Genomic DNA, 13,883 nt, shown 5'->3' with positions numbered 1-13,883 from the left:
AGAAACTGTGTCAAGAAGTTGTTAAAGTCACCGACTGGTGCTGCACGTTTGTGGGTCATTTCATAATCAGCAGTTTGTTTTTCTTGTTAGTCTAAGTTACCTTTTTTGAACAGTGCACATTTGGTTCTTCTATATTTTATTTTCATTTGGTATTAAACTGCAAGCTATATTTCAGAACGTTTCTTTAACAAATTATGCTTTAAAAAAGTGATGGGGACAAAATCAGCCATTTCAAAAAGTGGTGGGGACATGTGGTGGGGACATGTGGTGGGTCCCCAGCGTCCCCAGTGTAAATGACACCTAGGCACAAACCTATCCAACACCTTTGAGATTAACTAGAATGGAGGTTCTGAGCCAGGTCCTCATGTCTTCCCAAATGTTCTTCTGGATAAACCAGCCAAGTTCCCACAAACAAACTCCAAAAGCATATGGATTTAAAATGGGATGTCAAAAAAGTGATGTGTAGGTGTCCCAGTACTTTTGTCCATATAGTATATTTGTGGGTTTTATTTTATTTATTTGCCTGCTGAAAGGTTTTAATCCTGGTTCAACCATAAAAGTGCTGAATAAACAAAAGTTATGATTTATATCACTATTATTATTCACTTTTTGGCTTTCTCTCGTGGATCAAGTCACATTTGCTTTATCTGGACAATCTGCAGCAAAAACAAAACATTATTGATATTCATCTGCCAGCTGTAAATTATCAGTGTGTACTTTGGTGTGATGTATCTGTACAGTGTGTTATTGAAAAAATAAAGACATGTAGATACACAAATGTGTTGCCAAAGCACAGAGAAAAATTACAGTCGGTCTTTATTTTAAGTCAGTTTCATTACACGTGTATTGTTTGCTCACCTGCAGGTGCAGGACTACCTGAAGCGTTTCCGTTTGTCTCAGGAGAAGCTGAAGGAGGTTTCTTATCGGCTGATGACGGATCTGGATCGAGGTTTGGGGAAACACACTCATCACAAGGCAGCCGTCAAGATGCTGCCCACCTTCGTCAGGGCGACACCGGACGGGACTGGTAACGCTGTTTATATTTTGGTTAGATAAGGAGCAAACTGAAGTCTAGAAGGGGGATCAACTTAATAAATTTCAAATCAAATGTTCTAGTGTTACTTCTGAATTTATAGTTGTTAATTATAGTTAGAGATGAAATATGATAAACACATACTCACCGCCTTTACTTCTGGCGTTGTTCATAAACCTGTCCGTTAATCTTCCCGGCAGAGAAAGGCGACTTCCTGGCGTTGGATCTCGGCGGGACAAACTTCCGTGTGCTTCATGTCCGCGTGGTGGAGGACGAGCAGAAAGTGCTGAAGATGGACAGTCAGATCTGTGCCATACCAAAGGAGATGATGCTGGGAACTGGAGAACAGGTGACACACAGTGTTATAAAACAGAAAATGCAGTAAGGAAAAAACAAGGAAGAACATTTGATAATAGTAAATTCATGAGAGCAGCTTTTTGGAACCAGATACAGAATATTAAATACATTTTATTTAAATTGCACCCTATAAAGCAGTCTCCCCAATATTAACCTGATGAATGAAGCTGTATTTATTTGACTTTAATTTTTAATTTGTGCTGTTATATTAAATGCATAACCAGTGAGTAACTAAGTACATTTACTCAGTACAAATTACAGGTATTTGTACTTTACTTGAGTATTTTCTTTTCATGCCAATTTCTACCTCTGCTCCTCCACATCTCAGAGGGAAATATTTTACTTTTTACGTCACTATATTTAGGTATCCAGTTTCAGTTATTTTACAAATTAAGATTTTTACACACAAACATATGAAGAATTTTAAAAAACGTGATAGTTTGTTGTAAATTATATTTCCCAATAGTGCATACAAGTAGGGAACAGCCGGGATGATTGAAACACTTTTCAGATATACGTCATTTTAAAATATAACGTTACAGACAGAAATAATTTCTTGTTGTCATCAACAACTCACGTGTGTGTTCTGTCAATAGCAGGTGTCATCTTGTTAAAATGTGGAACGACTTCAGTATAATTTCACTTTGAACGGAAGGTGCGCAGGTTTCTTCCGTCCTTACTGTGCGGGACAGATGAAACGCAACGATAAACACTTAAATAGTTTAGTATAATAGTACCTTTTATCCAAAGCGACTTACAATTGCTATACATGTCAGAGGTCGCACGCCTCTGGAGCAACGAGGGGTTAACAATGGATGTATCACAGTGGGGAGTTGAACCCAGGTCGCTCACACCAAAGGCACGGGTCTTATCCATTACGCCATCACCACGCCGTGGTATTTAGAAAGCTTGACGCTGCCCTAAATACATAATTGCATAATATAAAATAGTACAACAGTCACAGGATAATTTTCTGCATTGATTACTTTTATGTTCAATCCTTTAAGTCCATTTTCCTGATTATACATATTTCTATATAATTTTACTTAAGTAGCACTTTTACTTAAAAGAGTGTATTTTTACTTTGGGGTATTAGTACTTGTACTTAGATAAAAGGATCTGAATACTTTATCCACCATCTTATAATAACTCCTGTGGCAGTATCATGTAAACAAACAAAAGTTAAGTTTACATTCAGTGTTACTCACTAAAACCCAGTGTGTGTATCAGTGAGGTTTAACAAATGTTTTGTGTGTATATACACTGTATATTGAGATGTTCATATTTAGAAATCTGCCTTTCTGTCTGTCCAGCTGTTCGACCACATTGCGGCCTGTCTCGGTGATTTCCTCGTCTCTCAGGATCTGAAGGGAAAAACTCTTCCTCTGGGCTTCACCTTCTCCTTCCCCTGCGAACAGAAAGAAATTGACAAGGTCTCACGCACACTGCCGCACAATTAATTTCCCTCCAAAATTTTACACACTACTTTCTTTTTGTCTTTTTGTCGCACAAGAAAAGTGTCCATGATGGGACAGAGAATCAGCGTCTGTCTGCAGCTCGTGTCAGGACACCCTGTCCTCAGTGGGCCTGAGAGATTTACAAGAATTTGTTGTATTCACAAGTTTTAGGTGCAAACGTATTTTACGACTGGTCCAGACTTATAATGCCTTAATCTGAATGAAATTGGAGCTTAAGCATGACACAGAAATTAACTAAAACAGACGAAATTAACATTATGTTGATCATCATCATGGCTGACAATTTTCTTTTGTTTTTTTATGATTTAATTTTTTTTTTTTTGCCATATTTCTAGTCGCTATTTAAAGTACTATTAGTACTTTTTACTAATCCATTAGTTACTAGTAAATAATTACTAGTAACTGTTTTTTTTAGTTACTAGTAAATAATGGAATAGTAACTAAAAAAATAGGTAATTATTTTTATTAGTAATTATTTGCAGATTTTTTCCTAATATGTGCATTTCAGAAACTATTTGAATAGTTACCAATAAACATTTCTGTTTTACTAGTGTCTGTTATTATTAGTAGTAACTATTCCATTAGTTACTAGTTACTAACTATAGTGACTAGTAAACCTTCCAGTTTTACTAGTGTACATTATTATTATTATTAGTAGTAGTAGTAGTAACTAATCCAATAGTTAGGGTTTGTCTTATTTGTTGTAGAAAGATGTTTGTTAGCATCTAACTTCAGGTCAAAGTGAACTTTAATAAACTTATTTCAGTCACAGGGCAGCCCTGCTCTGATGATACGTCATTGATAGCTGTAATATTTGCTCATTCTTTCAGGTTCTCTAATACGACTTAACACTGCTGAACTTGTTTTCCTTTTGTCAGCTGATTTCTGACAGCAGGATTTGGAGCTCTACAGTGTGAAATTCTTCAAACAAACGGAGCAGAACAGGAACAGCCTTACATGGCAGTAGACAAGTTAGAGTTTGACTTGAAACACTTGCAAACCTCACAGAACCGTTTAAGATTAGAGTGCGAACATGTTCATGCACGAGGCCCATTGTTCTGTGGGTATTTTTATAAGAAAATTAACAGCTTGTTCTTTTAAAACATTTTCGTCTTTTGTATTAAATTACAAATAAAAATGTTCTCTCTACACAGAGCATCTTGATCCGCTGGACCAAAGGCTTCAACTGCTCCGGCGTTGAGGGAAAAGATGTGGTGAAGTTACTGAAAGAGGCCATTCACAGGAGAGGGGTCAGTCTAAAAACACTACATGATGTCAGTCAAATGTATTAGAAACTAGAAGCCAAACAAAACAAGCTACTTGAATGTGCACCTTGAAGAAAGTGATTGGTAGATTAGTCGATAATGAAATGAATCATTAGTTGCAGCTCTAGTCATGTACAGTCATTTATAAGTTCAGCTGAAAACACGAACAACAGATCATTGTAAGAAGAATGCAATAAACCCAAACGGCACATTAGCGTGCAGCTCACCCTGTTTTTGTTTCCCAGAATGCACCTCTGAATACTCCCCCCAGGGTACGGGTGTGGATCATACATGTCCTGGCAGAGACAGTCAGTCATGTCCTTCACTCCAAACGTCGCCTATATTGTTGCTTGGCCTTTATTTTAGTTTAGACTGTACATCAGTGGTGCTAAACAAATGTGCAACCACTCAAATTACCACAAAGCACTTCTTGCCACACAGCTGAACTGGAGCTTTTGGGTATTTGGGGTTGTAGGAGCCATTTCAATGTTTTATGTCCAGGTTTGGCCTGTAGGTGGTGCTAGAGTTATGGCATAGCTAATTGGGGCTAATCTACTTAGGAGGGCAAGTGCAATCAGACACAGGTGTTGCCAGAGGGGCAAAGCCAACTGGTTTTTGACCGCCACCGATGCGGCAGCTGTGGCTATTTGTTTGATATTAGGAAACTGTCGATGGAGATGGAATATTGTACCATTATAGATGTTGAAGACCATATGTGCAACAATAAATCATATCTCTCATGACAGAGAAGAAAGCAGAAGTTGAACTCTTGTTGCACTCTTTCTAAACCAAACAAAGCGACCACGGTAAGCTCTGTGTAGCCCTCAGCTGCTTTAAGCTTAGGCTTAGCGGTTACAGGGGGGAAGCTGCTAATCTTTGCAAAATAAAATGGTCCAAATCAGTTAACCTTGGCCAAAGGAACAACAATAAAATGCTGCGTACTCTGTGATGATAATCCAGTAATATAGTATATGATTTCACAGAGCCAGTACTTTTGATACTTCAGGTACGACTGCTGTACTTTTGCTAAATTTGCAAATAACAGATATTTTGGGGGGCCACTTGGTGGCAGTGGAAACAACTTGTGAACACAGCATTGACATGTCATCACCTTTTAGCAGCATTATCCTTCATTTGCAGTCTCTGTTTGCTCTGTTTCAAATCCTAAGGGAAATATCTGGCTCTGCTAAATGCTCCACTATGAAAACTCCCCCTTTTTATAGCCACAAATATCAAGTTACAACCAAACCCATCAGAAAAAAAATAACACTTAAACACAAATTAGCATAATTAGAACCACCTAAAATTATAGAAACCCTCTTGGGGAGTCGTGATGTTTAGTGATGTTGATCTGAAATCACTGGCAAAGAGGGAGAAGAGCCGCGGGGGCAGAACAATTCAATTCAGTTCATTTATATATCAGTTTTTTTATGTAGCGCCAGATCACAACAACAGTTATGTCATTGCACTTTTCATAAATGAGCAGGTCTAGACCGTGATATTATTTACAGAAACCCGACAGATCCCACCAAGAGCAGCACTAGGCGACAGAGGCAAGTAAAAAACTTCCTTTTAAGAGGCAGAAACCTCGAGCAGAACCACGGCTCAGGGTGGGCGGCCATCTGCCTCCACCGAGAGAGAGAGAATATTGTGTACATAAATATATAGATTGACGACATAAATTAATAATTGTTAATTGTTTGTTAATATTGTAGTAAGAGAAACTTGAACTTTAGGCCCTCATTAAAAGCAATGTGTCACTCAGTGTGTGCGTGTAGGCAGCTTATGTTGTATACAGATTGTAAATAGGAAGGATATAAACAATCGTGTATTGCTGTCCCTCTGCAGGATTATGATATAGGCTCAGTTGCTATGGTGAACGACACAGTGGGCACGATGATGAGCTGCGGCTACAAGGACCAGAGCTGTGAGATCGGCATGATCATCGGTAACATTTTAACACATAAAACAACTTCAGATAAAACTTATATGAATCTGACTCTGCCCATCAGGGTTTTTGCTGGATGGAAAATATGTGATTTTATTTTACATATGTACACATGGAAGAGGTACGCAGATATTTTAGTAATAGTAGCAATACCACAGTGCAGAAATACTTTCCAAACATGCAGTACTGCCAAAAGTACTCATTGTGTAGAATGGCACATTTCAGAATAATATATATTTTATCACTGGATTTTAATTATTGATGCATCACTTTAATGTTGCAGCTGGAAAACGTGCAGCTCATTTAAACTATCTTATATGCTGCTGTGTAGCTTAATCTATAATAATATGTTTATAATTTATTAGTTGATTTATGATTAGTTTTGTTTGTTAGAATAATAATTGTCTAAAGCAGGGGGTTTCAAAGTGTGTGAGGTGGGCCTCCCCAGGGGGGCTCCAAACAGTTTCAGGGGCGGCTCAGTGAATGGAAGCGAAACAATATAACATTAATTATTGCATTAGTTATCAAAATGAGATCACATAGAATAGCTTACATGTGAGAGACTAATCAATGCCTTAGGACAGAGCTTTTTGAACTTATTTGTGTTCAGATCACAACCCGGGCCTAGATGGTACCAAAGAACAAGCAGCAATTTAGATTTAATCTTCTTGCTTCTCTTCCTCTTTAGGTACGGGAACCAACGCCTGCTACATGGAGGAGATGAAGAACATAAAGCGTGTGGAGGGCGAGGACGGACGGATGTGCATCAACACTGAGTGGGGCGGCTTCGGAGATGACGGCTCCCTGGAAGACATCCTGACGGAGTTTGACGTGGAGGTGGACAAGACGTCCATCAATCCCGGCATCCACATGTAAGAATGACGATCGCTCATCATAGGTGTTTTTAGAGTTGAAACTATCAGGCGGTCAGCAGAAAGTTTCACTTTTAATAATACTCTATATGGACAGAGACTTTTAAGAGGAGACACGGCGGTTAAAGAATGAACCCCCTCCCACTAGAAAGCCAGTTGTTTTTGCTTTTAAATGCCGGGAAACATATTAAGCCGCTCGTGTGATTCTACTGACATAAGGGTCTACTTCGCATGCGTAGTAGAAGTATAGCCGGTGGGGGGAAATGCTTATTAAACCTTATTTTGGGGCAAAGTCATTTAACTTTTTCAGCAGTATTCATCAGATTTTCTTGGTGATTCTATATATGTAGTTTTTATAGAGAGCATTTGATTGAACTCTTGCCCTTGTCCTTTGTTTTATTTTTAGCACTTACCTGTTTTATCATGTAGCACTTTGGGGTTTGCTTAAATATAAAGTGCATTACATATTAAAATTATTATTATTATTATTATTCATGACAAAATGAAAGTGCATTATGGTTCTCCCCCCATTCATTTAGATAGATAGAGGTCAGGGCCCGTGTTTATCAAGCTTCTCAGAATTACTCATAAGAACTGACTTAAGAGTAAAAAAATTCTTTCTCCTAATTTGAGTGAAGTGTAGGACTAAATCTAAAGTGTCAGTCTTAGTGCAGATTTACGACACTTTGCTGTAACGCAAACAGGATTTTGGATGACGATGTCACCAAGGACCAATCACTGATTAGAGTTCCTCCTTTAAGAATATTCTCAGATAATTTAACATTGAATTGTGAAATTCTTAAGAGGAGTTTACACTTTTTTTCAAGATAATACATTATGATATAGGCCTACACATTAAGAAATGAAAGATAAAAAAGTTTATCTTCATATGAGCGCCATCAAAGGCGCCTACTACTCCTGTATTGCCGGCTATTTGCATGAACTGTGTTTGCTTCTGTCGGATTACGGGGGTTTTGTTGGAAAGTCGATTAAAAGCATGACAGTCGAGCTGTAAGTGCTATAATTGTTTCCATGACTATTCGGCTTATTGATGGTTGTGAGGGGCCAAAATCATCAGTATTGCTGCGTTTGTTCTGTTATTCCGTTAGTCCAAAATATCTGCCCAGAGGCGTTACCAAGATGGCTGTCGAGTGGCCGAACCTGCCTATAAGGAGGACTTTGATATCCACCATTTAAGTCATTTGTCAGGAATAGATATTCCAGATATTCTCTGCTTCCAGCTTCTCAAATCCTTTTTTTTTTTAGGATTGGTTGGTTTCAGAAATGTCATGTGCATTTTCCTTCCGCAGCCATGCTAGCAGCTCTGTTAATCTTACTTGCTCACAATGACAAAGCCAACATGTTGAGCTTGTTTAGCAGGTCAACAATGTTTACCATGGCTGATGGGAATGTACAGAAGCCCTGAGAGGTCTGAAATACTTTTCTCTCTGGTGTTTATGACTTAAAGGATAACTTGGGTATTTTTCACCCTGGATCCTATTTCCCACCGTGTTTTTGTGTCTTATTGAGCAATGAGAGCAAAGTATTTTGAAATTTTTCCATTACTGAGCGTTGTACTCCGCACAGCGATTGAACAGTGGATAAGACTCATGCCATTGGTTTGGGAAACCAGGGTTCAATTCCCACTGCGACACATCCACCAATGTGTGCCTGAGCAAAACACTTAACCCCTAGTTGCTCCAGAGGCGTGCGACCTGTATATACGCAAGTCGCTTTAGTTAAAAGCGCTCGGCTAAATGAGTAAATGTAAATGCACTAAAGTGTTTCTTTTTGCCGCTGACAGGCTCAGATTGTTATTACAAGTGTCTGACAACTTTATGGAAAGGATCCCTACAGAGAGAGGCCTTTTTTAAAGAGTAAGATCCTTTTTGTTTAACCAGAAACCGTCGCTATATATCGCTCTCATCAAAGCCACCAGACTCCCTTGATAAAAACAGTAATTTTACCTCTCTGGTCTACCACTGCCTCGATCGCTTAGTATTTTTGTGTCATTTTGAATCTTTGGTGTTAAGTAACACAGTTACACAAACATACTGACCAGCAGAATATCCCGTATTCTGCAAGCTAGAATTACTGTTTTTGATGGTTTTGCCTCTTTCCGTGCTGTTTAATCCTGTGCTTTTTTCCTCCTGCAGCTTTGAGAAGATGATTAGCGGCATGTATTTGGGAGAAATCGTGCGGCTGCTGCTGGTGAGGATGACGGAGGACAACGTGCTGTTTGAGGGACAGACCTCAGAGGCGCTGCTGACTCCGGGGAAATTTGAGACAAAGTTCATCTCTGAGATTGAAGAGTGAGTGTCCAACACAGGTTTCTTAAATCAATCATCCGCCTTTCGTCAGAAGGCTTCGATACTGTGGTTTGGAAACTTTCTAATCTGAGGCTGAAAAGTGATACAGTTCAGCACTTTCCTTAAATGGAAATGCAACTGTTTTAAACTTTTTGGTTGGTTCTAATGACATTTTTAATCGCCTAGAGCCTTTCTTTACCCCTCTTCAAGATAGAACCAGGCCTTTATTTTTTATTTGTTTCTTGTGTTCATTTGTTGTTGTTGTTGCAGTCGTCAGTGCAAACTCAACATTTTCACGTATTAAGCTTTTAAGTCAGGGATGCTGGAGGTCAGTCAGAGCTGAAAGGGGGTGCTAAGAGAAAGTCCGTCTATATAATGGCGTCTTGTACTAAAAGCTATGCGACATTTACATTTTTTACATTAATTTGAATGATCATTTGCTGTACATCTAATACTCAATAACAACAGTTAACAAAGCAGACTTGAACACCAACATACTGTTTGTCAAGTAGCTACAGTGAAGAACACAGAAGTATAGCATGAAAACTGCAAGGACATGAAGAGGGAGAGAGGCAGCATGTGGGCGAAAGACATGACCAGCATACAACAGCCGTCACTTTGCAGTGTAGCTCAGAGTCTTAGCGGATAAACCTGGGAGTTATTTTAGTGCATAGATCAGGCGTCTTATCATACTGTGTCACTGAAAAGTGGCAGTGCATTTAACTCTAACTCTAACAAGCTCTAGCTCTAGCTGACTGGATTTAACGGTTCCCTGACATTTTTGGTTACTTTGATTTACTTGAAAAAACTCTCAAACACCTCAAAGTGTTCACGAAACAATAGAAAAGCTCAGACCTGCTGTGAGTCGCTGTACTGTGCTGGAGGTATTATAATAGACTGTATAACAGTGTAACTAAAGTAGTCTCCACTCCTTTACAGAGTAGATTACACGTTTTGAACAAATGATTATTTATCATTATTCTCATTTTCATTGAAAAACATTTGATTGTGGCAAGATATATAAGGCAAGTCAAGGCAAGTTTATTTGTATAACACATTTCAAAAACAAGGCAATTCAAAGTGCTTTACATAAATCATTAAAGCATTATGGGGAAATGAAAAAAGTAAATAAAGAAATAAAAACAACACAATTTTTATAGAGTTAATTTGAAAATAAAGCAGGATACAGGACAGTAAAAGTTACAGTGCAATCTACTTTATTATTTAATGAAAGTTAAAAGTCTTCAGTCTTGATTTAAAAGAACTGAACGCTGCTTCTCCTTGTTTAGTTTTCTGAGGACCGAAAGCAGACCTGATCCCAGACGACCTGAGAGGTCTAGATGGTTCATAACGAAGCAGAAGATCAGAAAATGTAGCAAACAAAGATATTTTCTTAAGTCTCTCTAGGATATGATGTGTTGACCAGGACGACAATATTTAATTTAAAATGGCATTTTGACACACATATCACCTTCAACAAATACTGCGTGCCTCCTGTGAGTTGAAATTGCAGTAGGTCATTTTGCGATTTTGATAACATGTGGATTAATTGATCAGCCCTACTGTAAACCCATAATAAAACCGTGACATTAAGATAAGCAGCTGGTTCCAGAGCTGTGAACTCATCCAGCTCTCTCAGACTGTCAGCTGTACATTAGATTATAAAACTAACAACAAATGCAGGTCCAGGTGATCACAAGCAGCAGATGTCAATGTGCACAATACGACACATTCCCACTTCCTGTGTAGACTGTTTAAACGCATATGGCCGATAGATCAGTGTCTTTTAAACGTTTGCTTTGTATCATTTGACCATTTTGTTTAATCCTTTGGTCCTCCATGTGGTCTTTATTTCCTGTCCGTGTCTCAGGCTGGACAACGGTCTGGAAAACACCCAGAATATTCTGACGCAGTTGGGTTTGAAATGGGATTTGGTCGACTCCCATGTGGTGCGTCTGGTCTGCGACGCCGTGTCCTCACGCTCCGCCCATCTCTGCGCCGCTGCTCTTGCCACCATCGCCAACCGTATCCGGTGTAACCGCAGGCTGGACCGCCTGAAGACCACTGTGGGGGTGGACGGGACGGTCTACAGGAAACACCCCACGTAAGAAGGAAAATGAGGGAAATACAGGCAAAAGATGAGAATGAACTGTAAAAAGCCCATATATATGAGCTTCTTTAAAATCTTTTATTCCTCCTCAAATCTTTATTGCTAAAAGAGAAATAAAGTCTACACGAGACATGAAGTACACAGAACTTTGTGATCTGTAATATGGTTATAACGGTTAGTTTGCTGTCCATGTAGAGTGAACTGGACGTCTGTGTGTTGTTTATACACTCTGATAATGATAATCCAACACATCTTTGTAGTAGCGTCCATGTTGATTCCACATTCCGACTTAAGAGCACATGAACAACGCAACAAATGAAACCATCCCAGGAGCACCTGAATGCACCGTGAGCCGCTGGTTGTAATTCACAACCATCACCACTAGATGCCACTAAAACTTACACACTGAACCTTTAAGTAAAAGTATTTAAGTACAATCGGGAAAATGTACTTAAAGTATTAAAAGTAAAAGTACTCAATACAGAAAAATGTCCACTGGGACTGTTATACTACTATTACTATATATTATATCATGAAATTATTAATTATTAAAGTACTCATGCATTCATGTAAAATTACTTTCGTAGTTGTTGAGAGCTCATTTTGAACACTTTAGTATCCAACTGCATGAAAAGAAAACAAACAGACCTAATTTGTACTTAAGTACAGTACTTGATTAAAAGTACTTAGTTACTGTCCACCACTAACTAAAGTACAATTAATCAACAAGTCTAACATCGGCTATGAAGACATATTTTATGCTCATGTACTCTGTTTATAAATGACGATCCTGTTGTGTTGTTGCTCTGCTTCTGACCTCTGATAGGACAGAATATAATTTTAACATCATTCATTCAAAAGTTTTATTTGATGAAAGAGAGAAGGGATGTCGTTCTTCAGTAGGTGCTTTTGTTTTGACTTTTGTCTTTATTTTAACCTTAAAATGGCAACGGTTATCTCGGATCTACTGAAAATGACATTGGGTTTGGTTCTCTTCTGTAAGTGTTATGTTTTCGAAAGCAAGTAAAGCAAACAGCATTTTTATTTTTTGGTCATCTATCATTGTGCCAGTGACGAAACAGCTGATATGCAGATGAACCAGGAGGAAGTGTTGCGTTGTTTTTTCCTCTTCTCAGTTTTGGGGAGATGTAAATCGTATTTATTTGTCTGGCAGGAGGCGCTGGGTGTTGACACATTAACACACTTGTGAATTGCTGTTTGTCACTTCTCTGTCCTTCAGCATTTAAATTACTGTAAATATTTACCTTTTACTGTTTATTTATATATTACCACTACACACGTGCATTACTCTGGCACTTAAACTGCATTTCTTTGTCTCAGTACATGAACTCTGACGTGACATTTTAATTTTTAGATTTAATATATAATCAAATAAAAAAATCTAAAACATTTCTTCATGATATGATGATGAGCACTGCACTCAGTACTCTCTCTTGTCTCTCTCCCTCCCTCCCTGTAGTTTCAGCATGAAGCTCCAGGCGATGGTGCGCCTCCTCGCTCCCGAGTGTGACATCACCTTCCTCGTCTCGGAGGACGGCAGCGGGAAGGGCGCTGCCATGGTAACTGCTGTGGCGCAGCGGCTGGCTCTCCGGCTGTTGGAGGACAGCGATAGTGAGGACGACGAAGAAGAGAAATAACAAGAGTGTAGAGGATGTAGTTGCACTTGTGAGTCTGCTGTATTTTAGTTCAGATACATTTTATGTGAATGAAGTTTTTCTGCTGATGCATTCATGTAATATTACTTTAAAAGAACAAGAAGCAATTGCTGTTTTCTAACTTTGTAGTGTTTTTGCATTTAGAAATATTAAAGGTTCGACCCCTAGTAGCGCTATGGAGGAGTTTTTCTTTAAGTGGGTTGCTATGGCAAGCCGTTTTCACATTTATCATTTCAAACTTACTAGTCACTATTTAAAAGCTACTAATACTTATTTATTACTTAGTAGTAACTATTCCCATTTTACAAGTAGCAATTGATTAGTAATAAAAGTATCTTGTCATTAATTGCATTTTTGCCATTGAAATCAAAGGGGCTCTACAGTTCAGATATCACCTATTCATTAGTTATTAGTAACATTTCCATTTTACTAGTGTCTATTATTTAGATACTAGTACCTATTTATTAGTTACTAGTAAGTAATTGAATAGTTACTAGTAACAACATTTAAATGTTACTATCAACAAGCCATTTTACTGGTTATTAATGAATGGCTAGTACTCAAAGAAAATTTACTAGTAAGAATTCAAATGTTCTAGTATCTTTTGGAATAGTTACTAGTAACTTACTAGTATCGAAATAATAGATAATGATAGAAATGATGACTGTAACTATTCAAATAAGTACTAGTAATTAATGAATAAGTATTAGTAAATAACAAGAGCGACTGGTAAGTTATAAAAAATAAATGCCAAACGGCTTGCCATAGGGACCCTGTTTTGTTGCACACAAGTACACACGTGCACGTGTTCAGGCAGGTGATTCGTTACCCAGTC

The 13,883-nt window shown here is 38.3% G+C and overlaps 1 protein-coding gene across 4 annotated transcripts in view; it reads left to right on the top strand.

The window, feature by feature from the left end:
- The window catches only part of LOC119895022 (hexokinase-4-like), a 31,345-nt gene extending 18,130 nt beyond the window's left edge, over positions 1-13,215 (top strand). For 3 of the 4 annotated variants that reach the window (XM_038707802.1, XM_038707801.1, XM_038707803.1), the window contains exons 3-11: positions 865-1,027; positions 1,234-1,382; positions 2,704-2,823; positions 4,023-4,118; positions 5,982-6,081; positions 6,770-6,953; positions 9,110-9,265; positions 11,133-11,366; positions 12,853-13,215. In XM_038707802.1, coding sequence (XP_038563730.1) covers positions 865-1,027; positions 1,234-1,382; positions 2,704-2,823; positions 4,023-4,118; positions 5,982-6,081; positions 6,770-6,953; positions 9,110-9,265; positions 11,133-11,366; positions 12,853-13,030 — 1,380 coding nt within the window. In that variant the 3' untranslated portion in view covers positions 13,031-13,215. Of the gene's footprint in view, positions 1-864; positions 1,028-1,233; positions 1,383-2,703; positions 2,824-4,022; positions 4,119-4,169; positions 4,940-5,981; positions 6,082-6,769; positions 6,954-9,109; positions 9,266-11,132; positions 11,367-12,852 lie in introns of those variants that run through there. The other variant, XM_038707804.1, reaches the window with a different exon arrangement.
- Positions 13,216-13,883: the final 668 nt, after the last annotated feature.

The sequence above is a fragment of the Micropterus salmoides genome, unplaced genomic scaffold (genome assembly GCF_014851395.1).
Source record: "Micropterus salmoides isolate LMB-PRFRI ecotype aquatic unplaced genomic scaffold, ASM1485139v1 Ms_hic_scaffold_9, whole genome shotgun sequence".
NCBI classification, from domain to species: Eukaryota; Metazoa; Chordata; class Actinopteri; order Centrarchiformes; family Centrarchidae; genus Micropterus; species Micropterus salmoides.
This window is presented reverse-complemented; position numbering and strand designations above follow the sequence as displayed.